Source organism: Nanorana parkeri, unplaced genomic scaffold, assembly GCF_000935625.1.
Source record: "Nanorana parkeri isolate BGI_ZX_2015 unplaced genomic scaffold, ASM93562v1 scaffold513, whole genome shotgun sequence".
In the NCBI taxonomy this organism is placed as follows: domain Eukaryota; kingdom Metazoa; phylum Chordata; class Amphibia; order Anura; family Dicroglossidae; genus Nanorana; species Nanorana parkeri.
The window spans coordinates 506678-519747 of record NW_017306781.1 but is presented as its reverse complement, the minus strand read 5'-3'; the positions used below and the strand labels follow the sequence as shown (position 1 = coordinate 519747).

The 13070-nt window shown below is 43.7% G+C and overlaps 1 protein-coding gene across 1 annotated transcript; it reads left to right on the top strand.

The window, feature by feature from the left end:
- The first annotated feature begins 2616 nt into the window (after nucleotides 1–2616).
- Nucleotides 2617–3142, top strand: LOC108790929 (barrier-to-autointegration factor B-like). The gene has a single exon (XM_018561293.1). The coding sequence runs from the start codon at nucleotides 2714–2716 to the stop codon at nucleotides 2984–2986; it is 273 nt and encodes a 90-aa protein (XP_018416795.1). The 5' UTR covers nucleotides 2617–2713; the 3' UTR covers nucleotides 2987–3142.
- The last annotated feature ends 9928 nt before the right edge of the window (nucleotides 3143–13070 follow it).

Genomic DNA, 13070 nt, shown 5'->3' with positions numbered 1-13070 from the left:
GTGTTAGAATATATAACTTCATCTATATACTGTAACTTCTTCAGATTTATTTATCATTTTGACGCGAGGTGTTCAGCCAAAAGTAAACTATGCATTTTTTTTGTCATATGCTCAATTTGTTACATCAAAAAGTATGCAAAATGTGAATTGTTTGTGACAGACCTACTTCAAGCTGAGGAAAGCTTCCCTTTTTTATGATAGATTGTTCAATAAGCTTCACAAACAAAACATTACATATTAGTTTGTTTGGTAAATTAACTTGACTTACCTCATTCTCTCCTTTTACTGCACTAATCCTTTGAGCTGTTAAAAGATTACTTCGAAAATGTTCAATTTCCTCAATGCTCTGATTTAAAATATTAGCAATTCCTGACTGAACCTGAAAAATTCAATTTTAAAACTCTTTATTAATTTCACCGCACAACACTGTATGATGAACCCAATTTGTAATTACTAAGACATTAAAAAAGGGTCCTTATAAAAATAGGTTGGTTTACCTGAAACATATTTTTTTATGTGTGGATGCTTGTAGGCTGAGAACTGGAGTGGATCCATAGCCTGGGATTCAGTGTGGGCTGCTGTGCTGTGATGGAGCTCTATCCAAATATGTATTGCTTGTACAGCTTCCTTGTGCACTCTGTAGAGGTGCCGGGAGCCAGAATGTGACATCACTCCTGCCCAGGCACGTCTAAAGAACACATGAGGGAGCTGCAAGCAATGCATGTATGGATGGGGCTCCCTCGTGGCCATTGCCCCACCTCACCTTAAGCTGACACTCAGCACTGGGCAGCATATTTTGAATGGCTGCTTGGTGCAAGAACTGACAGTGCTGGGCTAGGGGGGGCTGAGGAGCCTCTCGCCGAGAACAGTGGAAGGCATGCAGCGACCCACTTTTGGGTCACAACCCACCAGTTGAGAAACAAGGTTACAGTCCCCATTAGAACTAATATATATCCTTTGTCTACTGATCAAATTTTATTTTAAGTGTTTTACCGGGGTTTTTTTTCTCAAAAAGACCCACAGTTACACACACACACACACACATACAAAACAAAAAAGAAACAGTGTACATAATATAGAAGCAAGAGAACATCTCCCAAACCCAGAAATACTGTAGGTGGTGATAAGTTAACAGAGGAGCAGCAAGTTCAAAATGTGTCATAGATCAATTTGTAAAATTTAGGATAGCCCAGACAACCAAGAGGAGCACAGACACATCAAATGGACAGAAGATTCACTGAGAACACTGGAAGGTGCATATCAGTTTTACTGAAGAGATGTATATGCCAGGAGGAGCAAAGTGCTGCATTTATTTAGAAGAACCATTGAATCAATATGGGCATTAATGAGATGCACAGAGTTAACAATAATGAGCAGAATTCCAACCATCAAGACCAGAGCAAGGATTATTTACGGGAGGCCCCATGCATTTGGTAGGTAACTTTCTCAAAAGCAACAAGCCTGTCAAGTTCCAATATACAGGCTTCTACAGAGGTGGGGTATTAGAGATCCATTTGAGAACTACCATTGTGCCTGCTACAAATAGCGATCTTGAAAGGGCATTAGTAGTGTGTGTTTTCAAAGGATCCCAAGATGCAGGTAAGTGGAATGTCACTGAGTGAGGAGCCAGACAGGTTTATAATCAAAATGACTCTGCCAAATAGTGCACCAAATTTTTAACTTCCCTATCAGGTCCCGGACACCAGGGAGATAGCAAACCATTCTGTTATCAGTCTTCCCAATAATAGAATCTACTATTACCACCACCTGTCTAGGCCTTCCTAAATTAAACTTCTCATCACTAATCTTCTGCAGTGAGAGTTAGTAGTAATATCTAGAGTTGCCAGTTCTGGGTTTGCCAGCCGCACTTAACTTGTTAAATTTGCTTCAGTACTAAAGCAGACTGGGTTCCCTTTCTGAGTCCCTCTACCACTCCATCTACAGTAACTTAGCCCCATCCCTGACCATGCTGAGTCATTCCTCCTCTCATCACATCTACCAGATTAAATGTCTGCTAAGTCAGCAGCAGAGTCCTCTCAGGGTTTGAACTTCCCTCAGTGTTACTCCAGATTTCTGATGCAAGCTTCCAAAAGTCCAACATTCTCCAGATGTTTTCATCTTAGACTCGTTGTTCATGTTGTGCACATAAGAGGCACACTGATCAACTAAACAACCACTCATTATTCCAGCTATAGGACACCTCACCACTAGTGAGTCCAACTACCTGATTCACATCTGTATATGTGTCCCTTTCCCATAAGATTTATATGCTTTTTTTCCCATTAGACTGGAAGCTCTAAGGGACAGTGTTCTAACCAACAATGTATTTATTAGGGATGCTCCGATACCGATACAAGCATCGGTGTCAGCGGCGATACCGAGTATTTGCATGAGTACTAGTGCAAATACTCAGATACAAAAAACGAGTACCTGTGCCGTGTCCGCCATCTTCAAGGACCTGAAACAGCCGCACACAGGACCTCCATAGCGTCTTCAATGAAACAAGATGGCCGCGGACTCCTCCTCCAAGTCCTCAGTCATCTGCTCCATTCTGACCTCTTCTCCCGCTGATTGGCCGATTGACAGGCTTCCTCACCAGTCAGGAGTGGAAGGGGTTTTCCGTAGGTACCGGCCGGAAACAGTTTTTCTTGCCGTGAAGAGGCTTGGCAGGAAGGTATTAACTCAGACATAAAGTTGTTTAAAACCTTTAAAGATGTCTTCCACATCGCAAAAGCATCGGGATTTTGTGGCTGAGCCAATGGGAGAGAAGCCTGTTCACTGTGTTGCTGGTATTGGGGATGTACTAGGCCAGAGACTCACAGATAAAGGCTTTGATAAGTCTTATGTTCTATTAGGTCAGTTCCTCGTGCTGAAGAAGGATGAAGAGCTTTTTAAGGATTGTCAAAAACATACATGTGGAGCCAATGCAAAGCAGGGACGGGATTGCTCTGGTTGCCTTAAAGAATGGTGCGATGCCTTCCTGTAAACCTTTGTATGCCTTGGTTCCCTCTCTAACCCAGCTACTGAAGTTTTCCATTCATTTACATGTTACCACCAATCCTGAAAGTTCCAAACAAGAGTGTTTTATCTGGACATTTTGACAAATTCTATTGGGACTTCCCAATACAATTATTATTATTAAATGTTTTAAATAATAATAATATAAAGCTAGTTATACAGAATTGGATATAGCTGTGCCACACTATACAGTGTTCTGGAGTGTGGACATGTGCTCATCTATTTTCCCCACTATGGGGATACAAGCCTTAGTTAGCAATGGCATGATCTAAATATTCATTTCATTATTCAATATCTTTTTTTTTATATATTATAAATGTTATAATATAAAAAAAAGACATTGAATAATGAGATGAACTGAATATTTAGATCATGCCATTGCTAACTAAGGCTTGTATATATTGCTAACTAAGGCTTGTATCCCCCTAGTGGGGAAAATAGATGAGCACAAAAAGCAAGTGGTGCAGAGAGGAGAGCTCAGCCTCCTGTGACAGCTGTCATGATGGAGAGCGGTACAAACACTCAGCGATCAGTGATTGCTGAGTGTTTGTACATAACACCTAGTCCTCAATTATGAATGAATATTAAAAGTAAAGGTAAAAAAAAAAAAATATTTAATAAAAAATGAATTAATAAATAAAATTAAAAAAATATGAAAAAAATGAAATAAAAAACATTTTTTATTTCCGTTTTGTTTTTGAAATTTCTATTTCGGTGCACCTCTAATTTATACCATACCGTTAAGCACTATAGAATATGGCAACTCTATATTAATAAATGATAGTAATAAAGATACAAATAAATGCATTATTAAAAATCTTCTAAACATAGAAGAGGAACAGTTCTCACCACACTAACATCTTCCAGTGTTTGCTGCTGAAGATTACAAATGAACTGTAGTTGCTGTTGAAATGCCTGAAAATATCATCAATATATAGTTAATAAAACCTATGTGTTAATCTAAAAAATACAAAATGAATACGCTAAATGCTATGACATTATCTTTTGAAAATGTTTTACCAACCACAGCAGAGTTACACTTGCTACACATTTTCATCTGCTCCTTTGATCGATTGCAATGATGGCATTTTCCTTCAATGGGACACCCACATTTGTGGTTTACTTTAATTCAACACAAAATGTGATTAGAATTAAAATGTTGTTTTCTTATTGAAAAGGTTCACTCATTTTTTGGAAGATCCAAAAGATCATGTTTATTTATATTATCATATACGGACTAAGGATCAGTTGAGCATATTTTCTTTATTTTCGTCCCTAGATCAAAAGGAGCACCTACCCTTGCAGTGCAGGGGTAACTCCACTGCAAGTGTTAGTTTAAAAGAATCCTGGAGTACCTCTTTAATTTTAACGTAAGCGCCACATGTCCACCTACTGAAGTTTAAAACTGTAGCACTTCCAGCTCCCAGATTCTTCATGCGGAAGCAAATGGTCAAACAACGTCTGAACCATTAGCCCAGGTGCTGCAACTGATCGGAAGGCTCCAGTGTTTATTTTTAGGATCCCTCCGAAGCTCTGTAGAGTCTGTATTGTCTGCTGAATGTTGGACGCTGGAGCCTTAACTGACTACTCCCAGAGAAGGAGGTCATCTTAGTACCCAATTATGGGGATGGGACCAAAGTCTGGCCAGGATAGAGGCAAGCACCTAGGTAAAAACCCATGGTGCCAGAGACAGACCAAAGGGAAGAGCAATACATTGGAAATGCTAGGTGCCCACAGCAAAACACAGGTTGTGGCATTGGGCGGGAAAATTGGGGATGTGTATATATGCATCCTTGATGTCCGCCAAGGCCAGAATATTGCATGGGTAAAGGGAAGCGGTGACAAAGGGGGTGGTTTCTATAAGGAAGTTCTGGACCTGCAGGAACCTGTTGAAGATCTCCAGATATAAGATAGGGCACCCCCTGCCTCTTTGGGGACAGTGAGCAGGTTGGAATAGAATCTCTGAAACATTTCTGTCTCCAGAACGGGGACTATGACCCAATGAGAAAGGAGAATACCTGGGGCAGCAATGAGATCTGTTCACCTTTGAGGGGAGTTGGGCAGATTAGGTAACAGAAAACGAAGATGAGGCTGCGAGCAATACTCCAGTTTGTAGCCTTTTGCTATGACACAGGAATCGGGAATGTCCCTCCCCCAGAGTGGCAAGAAGGCTGTAGGAGTTTATCTCTCAGTGTCCTGTAATGTAGGTTTAAAGCTCACAAGATTTCTGGCAAAATCAACAGGTATTATTTGCACTTATCAAACAAATATAACAAATACTTTTAATGGTATATTTATCAGACCAAAAGGGAGCAAAGAACCATAGTTCTCAGGAATCTCAACTGAAAAGATAACCAGTAGCTCACAGCCATTCTAGTGTGTGTAGAACTATAAAGACTTAAAGGGGTAACTTTAAGTCTTACTATGGGGTAAGTGTTTTTCCCCATAGTTCTCCTAAGGGTCACAGGAGGACATAGACTAGCGTCCTCCCGTGACCCCAAGCTCAGTATATCGCGAGCTACAGCTCGCGGTATACTGAGAACGCCTCAGCCGGGACAGATCCAGACAATACTGTCGAGATCCACCCAGCTACGCGAGTGACAGCTGGCTCTGCCTATCTAGAAGCAGAGTCAGCTGTGCCCTCCTCCGTCGGTTCCGCCAGTCAGCGCTGGAGGATCACAGCGGGGAGGGGAGAATCCCTGCCGGGAGCCGTGAGTGACAGTCACGGCTCTGCAGGGAGATGATCGAAAAGTGAGCGAGCGACGAAAAGTGAGCGAGCTTCCCGATCTATTTCACGTTAGCTCGAACTATGAGGATGAGTGAAAATCACTCACCTCATAGTTCTCCTTTAATGTATGAAAGGGGTCATCTTAGAAATGTCCTAGACAGTTGTAGAGAGTCTGACAACATGTAGTTCTGCTTTAGTATGGATCACAACACAAAATATGTACCTCTAAGGTGACTTGAGAGCTTCTCTCTATATCCTGCACAATTTGAAAGACATTCCCTGTAAAGAAAATAAATGTAGTTATCTTGTAAAATATTCCAAATGTGGATTACTACAAGGGTAATCTTGGTAAACTACACAGGTACAAACTATATAGAAGTATAAGTGAAGAAAGTTATATCTATATACACACATAACTAAGCCGGCAGAATCTCAGTGATAGCTGTGTACTTGAATTCCATACATGAATCCAGAGCATGCACCGAGCCTGCTGATGTGCTACATTGCATTATTAAGAAGAGGAAAAGCAATCAGACAGGTAAGAAAAACTTGTCCATTCGTTACTGTTTCCCACTGATAAGCCAGCACAAAGGGTGTCTGCAGCACTCTGAGGGAAGGGTTAAGATTGCTCAATATGGATAGGGTGCCACTTAAATTCAGGGATATAGCCTGGATGTGCTTTCACAGGAATCTCTATGTTGGGTGTATTTGAAACACCGCAGTGAGGCCGAACGTGGTTGTCCTCGAGAGGAGTGTGCGGGTGTGGTGGGGACCATGGACCATTTTCTGCTTCATTGCCTTTTTAACATAGAGATATATACAGAGGTGGGGCAGGCCCTTGGTGCTCCTTTCCTCTCTAGGCTGACTTATGTTGAGTGGGTGTACGGAGCATTCAATGCTGGAGGGATTTTTTGTTTGGATACACTTTTTTGAGTCAGCCTAGTGGTCCGTTATTTCACGTGGACTGCACGGTGTCAGGTCTCCATTCGGCATAAAATCCTTCCTGTCCAGGTGGTGGTGAGTGACATTCTGCATGCGGTGGGGAAGATTCGGGTGTTCTGCCCTAACATTGACTAGTCGCTGACGGCCACAATTCGCTCGTTCAGACCCGGATTTTCGGCTGACAGTCCAGTCTTTAAACACTTTAACAACAGCTGCTCTTGAACATTTAACGAATTCTGCTGTTTTGCTGATACTCGCTCCATGTCTCCGAGCGCCAACAATCATCCCACGTTCAAAGGCTGTTAAATGGTGTTGTTTACCCATATCTTCAGAAAGAAATCACTTCTACTGTCGTGGTAAACAACCTGCTTCCCTATTTATAATGGTCTGGCCCTCTAGCAACTTCAGCGCCAAATTATAGCTAAATTGCCTACAAACGTCAGGTGATCATAATAATCTGGCCACTCAGTGTATATGTATAGAACATGGAGGTATACTTTATATTTTGATTTCTGTTCAGTTAATATTATGTTTTGTTACTTTTGTATAAAAGTTGCTTGATTCTTTTAATAAAAAGATTTGCAGCATACTGATCTTTAGACTAAACACAAATGTTCACCCAAGCCTCCTGTTTCTTTTTGGGACCAGCTAACGACTCTACGCTCTATGACCATTAGAGGAAGAGCTCATTAAAACACTTGTAGCAAAATGTATTTTTCTCTAAAATTGTGATGGGAATACATGGCCTGCTAAAAACTTTGAGGTCTCTTTTTACAACTGTCCTTTCCTAAACTTACATTTCGTAGAGCAAGGAAATATAAAGAACATCTGTCATGAGGGAATTATATGGGCTGCCATGCCCGACCTCTCCTTTTCAGAATGCTAGCTGCCTGGCTGTCATAGAAATGAGGAATCCCCTCCTGTGTGACACATATTGGCTGCATGCTTGTGACTAGTCTGTTACTGAAAAGTAATAAAATCCGATACAGCAGACAGAAAGTATTTTCAGAGACAGCCCATCAATGGCAGCCCTATATTGTTCTCACGACAAGTGTCATTTAACAAGATGATCTTTATATTTTATTTTTGGTATGGGCATACAAACATATTAACCCCTTCATGGCCAGTGAAGTACCTAGTACATCACTGGCATCGGGCCCGTTTAAACAGACTCCCGTCGGCTTTTTAGCCCCTGGGACTCTGTTTACATTTGTAAAGCTGACTGTCGGCTTTACAACAGAAGCGATTCTGGCGGCTCCGCTGTCTTTTGGACCCCCAGTATCACCTTAAAGAGAACCTGTCACTGCCAATCTGCTATCACATGGGGGGCTTATGAGCCCCCCTATGTGATAGCAATTAAAGTAAAGTGAAAAAAATATAAGTTTTAAAAATAACATAAAATTAATTAATTTTTGAAGTACCCCGCCCCTGCGCGTCTTCACGCAACGGGTGCGCCTACGTGTAAAAACGATGATCGCGCTACACGTGTTGGGTATCACCGGAGTGTACGCCGGAGTGAGAGCAATAATTTAGGGCCAATATTTAAGCGTATCTCTAAACTGATGATCTGTAGGGGCTTTTAAAGCGTTGTCCATGGACTTTTCGGGGTACTGAATTCTGCATAACATTCACGGACGCATACAATTTTTAATCTGGGCAAATTGGGGATCTATTTACTCATCCTAACCTCATCTTTTATATTTTATTTTAAATGGGTATTTTTATTGTGTTTTGGGGCATTTAAGTGCATTTTTTACTACATTTTGGGGTTTGATAAAGAGTTGCGCTAATATGTTGCAGCATCAAAATTTGCAACTGCACCCATTTTATTCTATAGGGTCTTGGCTTTCAGAAAATATATAATGTTTGGGGGTTTGAAGTCATTTTCAGGCCTAAAATGTGGAATATGACATGGGTGCAAAAAACAAAAAAGGCCTGTCATGAAGGGGTTAAAACTAGGTGCAGCTTTTAGACATGCCCTATACCTGTCCTAGATTCTGAGGTACTGTTCCATTATTTGTATAGAATCTCACCAGTTGTTGTCCCGCTATAGAAGTGAATGGTCGGTCACCAGGTCAAGCTGTCTGCCATAGAAGGAAATGGATGGCTGCCAGGCCAGGATGACTGCGGGTTCTTATATTTCTAGGATCTCCCACCTACAATGAGAACATTTTTCCTCCTATGGAGGCCAGGGCATTTCTATCGTGCCTGTTATATTATACTCCAGGCTCATTATATTTTTCTTTGTGGTTCCCCAGCTGGTTTAAAGCATAAATAAGCAATACTCACTTTCTACGCAGAGCTTTCTTTTCTTTCTGCCACTAGATGGCCTCAGTCTTCCGAGTGATATGACAACCAGTGCAGGGTGTCATGGACCCGCCCCCTGAAGGGGGCATCAGCACCGAGCACAGCACTTACAACGACAAGAGCAGTGCTGACACCATCAAGGGCCTCCCATTGCCAGGAGAATAGGGGAAGAGAACCTGGCCCATTATGTGAACGGCCTAAACACTACCGTACCAGGCAAGTATATTAGGGAACAATCATGGAAAAGAGTGTGTGTGTGTGTGGGGGGGGGGGAATCAGCTGAGAACGCTGTGTGGAGTTGGGCTTTAAAGCTGAAGCTTACCTAAAAATGTATTGGTTATACAGCTCCAGGGACATAGGATATGCTTCATAAGGGGTGAGTTATGTTGTAGTGGACTGATGGTTCCTCTAGAGACCCTCCCATCAGTGATGCCGGATCTTCTTCACAGTGTTGAACTTCCGGTGTTGCATGGGTTAACTGCCTTGGCTGTAACAGTGAAGGAATTGTGACAGTGGACCTGTCCTTCCGCTCCCCTCCATTCACTGCATCCTATTCACAGAATGCAAGCGTAATGTGAATGGAGGAGGGCAGATGAATGACAGGAACCCCTCCTCCACTCATGGAGGAGGGAAGCGGAAGGAGAGGTCCACTGTCACAGCTGAGACAGTTAACCCATGCAACACCGGAAGTTCAGCACTGTGAAGAGGATATGGCATCAGTGAAGGAAGGATTTCTACAGGGACCATCATCCAGCAGGACATGAGACACACTTCATTAGAGGTAAGTTATGTCCCTGCTGCTGGATAAAAAAACAAAATGGCTTGAAGCTAGAAATGTTATTAACCCTTGCAGTGGGGTTGGCTTGTTTTTTCCTAGGGTAAAAAAAGAAAGGTTATACTCACCTGATCCTCTTAACTGGCAGCCTCCAGCCTGTCTCCTCCTCTGCAGTGATGGTATGTCTCTTGGCATGTCCTGTACACTGTATTGGACGTGATGACTCACAGAACCTTAGACTGCTGCAGCAGAGAGACGCTCCAAAGACGGCTCTATGAGGATCGGGTTAGTATAACTTTTATTTTTATTATTCTAGGCAAGAACAATGAAAACCCACTACAAAGGTTAATAACATATCTGCCCGGAGTTCTTCTTTAACACCCCCAATATTCAGTACAATACAGATACAGCTCTTCTTCCGCAAGCATCACGTCATCCCATCATCAGGGTATTCCTGTATCTCAAATGTTGGGAACACTTTTATCCTCCAATAATAATGATAAAGATCACAGCGTTGTGTGGTGTCAGCAGATAACATTACATCAGCTGTGACAGGCTGTGACATGGGTGGAAGTGCCTGTTCTTGCTGGTTACTCTTAGTGACGTCATGAATGTGCTCCCCTTACCTGCTCCCGGCTCCTCCATGATCAGCTCTTCAACCAATTCGTTACTAACCGCTTCCCCTAACAAAGTGACCCCCTTTATCTGCTGGAGGAGGCGGGAATCGCAGAATACCACGTGATATGGGTCACTAGTTGTCTCCCGGTAATGGATCTTTGGGAGACCCGCCCAACAGGCGCTCGATCTAGTAACTGTGGAAGGGGAAGGACTAGCGGAAGACCACGTGACAGGGAGCGCTAGTTGTCTCTGGGCATTACATTACATACAGGAGGTATGCATTGTGGACGGGGAAGGACTCGCGGGGTACCACGTGACATGGAGCGTTGGTGATAGTATCTGAGGAGATCCGCCCAGTAGGTGCTACGTGTAGTTAGCGAGGAGCGGACATATTATCCGGTGTCAGGGGGAAGAAGAACGCTGTTATTGTTTTATTCATTGTACTATCCATACACTTATATTTGAGGGAGCTTTGCTGAACAGCTGCTCAAAGATGTTATCAGAATGTATATACCGATATAAGGAGAGCTGGCAGCATAGGGCCCAGGAACAAGGAGGGAAATTTTCCAAAATTAGAGTAGACAGAATCTGAAGCAGTTGCCCATGGCAACATATCAGCTTCTGTCTTTCATTTTCAAAGCTTAACTGAACAAAGTGAAATGAAAAGCTGATTGGTTGCCATGGGCAACTGCTCCAGATTCTGTCTGCCGTATTTTTGATAAATTCCTCCCAGATTCCTAGAATGTAGTCATTAGACCTACACTGAGGTAAACACTGAGATGGTTTCATTCTGCTCTGCTGCAACTGACTAAATTTTTTGGGGGGTGGGGGCTTATATGATGTGAGGTGGGTGCATAGCATTGTGATATTTTTTACTATTTGCGTGTACAGGGCTGGATTTCCATTCCGAGCACCTGTCGGCAAGAATGGAAATCTGTTTAGCCCGAGCCAGCGCCCTTACCTGCTGAAAGACCCGCCGCCTTTCACATATGCAGAGAAGGACCCCAGCGTCGCATAAGGCCCCATTCACACTGAGCGACATGAAAATCGTGCGATATTGCGCGACGAGCGATAACGGCGACGTGTCGCGCGACTTCTTCCTATTGGGCTGTATGCAATCAGGAGCAAAATCGCTCTAAAAAAGGGTCATGTAGGAGCGACAAGCTACAAGCGATATTGAGCGACGAGATGTGAACAGCTCCATTGAAATGTATTGGTGAAGCTACATAGAGCGATATCGCGCGGAAATATGAGCGATATCGCTGCAAAAATCGCGCGATAAATCGCTCAATGTGAACGGGGCCTAAGGTCAGTGTTTTTCCCCATAGCTCTCCTTGGGGTAACGGGAGGACACAAACTAGCGTCCTCCCGTCACCCTAAGCTCAGTATATAGGGAGCTACAGCTCGCGGTATACTGAGACGCCGCACCTGGAGCGGATCCCGACTTAGACCCCATTCACACTGAGCGACATGGAAATCGCGCGACTTTGAGCGACGTGTCGCGCGACATCGCGCAACATCTTCCTATTGGGCTGTATGCAATCAGGAGCAATATCGCTCAGAATCGCTCTAAAAAAGGGTCATGTAGGAGCGACAAGCTACCAGCGACGAGCTACAAGCGATATTGAGCGACGAGATGTGAACAGCTACATTGAAATGTATTGGTGAAGCTACATAGAGCAATATCGCGCCGAAATATGAGCGATATCGCTGCAAAAATCGCTCAGTGTGAATGGGGCCTTAGACGACGGGATCCGCCCAGCTGCGTGAGTGACAGCTGGCTCTGCCTATCTAGAAGCAGAGCCAGCTGTACCCGCCTCCTCCCTCGTCCGTTCCGCCAGTCAGCGCTGGCAGATCGGAGCGGGGAGAGGGGAATCCAGCCCCTCCCCCTGTCACGGCAGAGAGCCGTGACAGGATCGAGAGGCGAGTGAACCCGGTATGTGTTCCCTTAGAACTATGAGGTGAGTGGAAAACACTCACCTCATAGTTCTCCTTTAATGCCTGTCTGTAACAGACAGGTGTTTTACAGGGCAGCCTTACGCAGCACCGGGGTTCCTGTTGGTGTCGCTGGTCATTTTGTGCAGCCTCCTTGCTATTCCCAGTATAGTGTCTTATCACAACACTGGGAATTAGGCAGAGTAGTTACCTGCATGGAACCCCTCTATGGAGGGCACCTGTAGGCCCTTGCCTACTCTGCCTAATTGTAAAGCCGTCCCTGTGCGTGTAGTTGTTAAAGAGCAATTTTAGACAACATGGAAACCCCAACCAGTGAGTTAATATTACATTCCAGCAAACTGCAGCTGTGCTAAAATAAGAATGTTTACTCAGATTCCTTTACCCTAAATTGTCTAAAACCCACAGCAGGCAAAGCACACACAGACCACCTTTCATGCCGCTAGAGTGTACTTATGAAGCTTGCGCTGAGTAGCGTCCTCTATTTTTGCTTTCTGTGTCATTAACCGCTTGAAGTTCTCCTTGGGGTAACGGGAGGACACAAACTAGCGTCCTCCCGTCACCCTAAGCTCAGTATATAGGGAGCTACAGCTCGCGGTATACTGAGACGCCGCACCTGGAGCGGATCCCGACTTAGACCCCATTCACACTGAGCGACATGGAAATCGCGCGACTTTGAGCGACGTGTCGCGCGACATCGCGCAACATCTTCCTATTGGGCTGTATGCA

What these genes read in the sequence shown, in the direction of transcription:
- LOC108790929 (XM_018561293.1), top strand. Translation starts at nt 2,714, where the DNA reads ATGTCTTCCACATCGCAAAAGCATCGGGATTTTGTGGCTGAGCCAATG.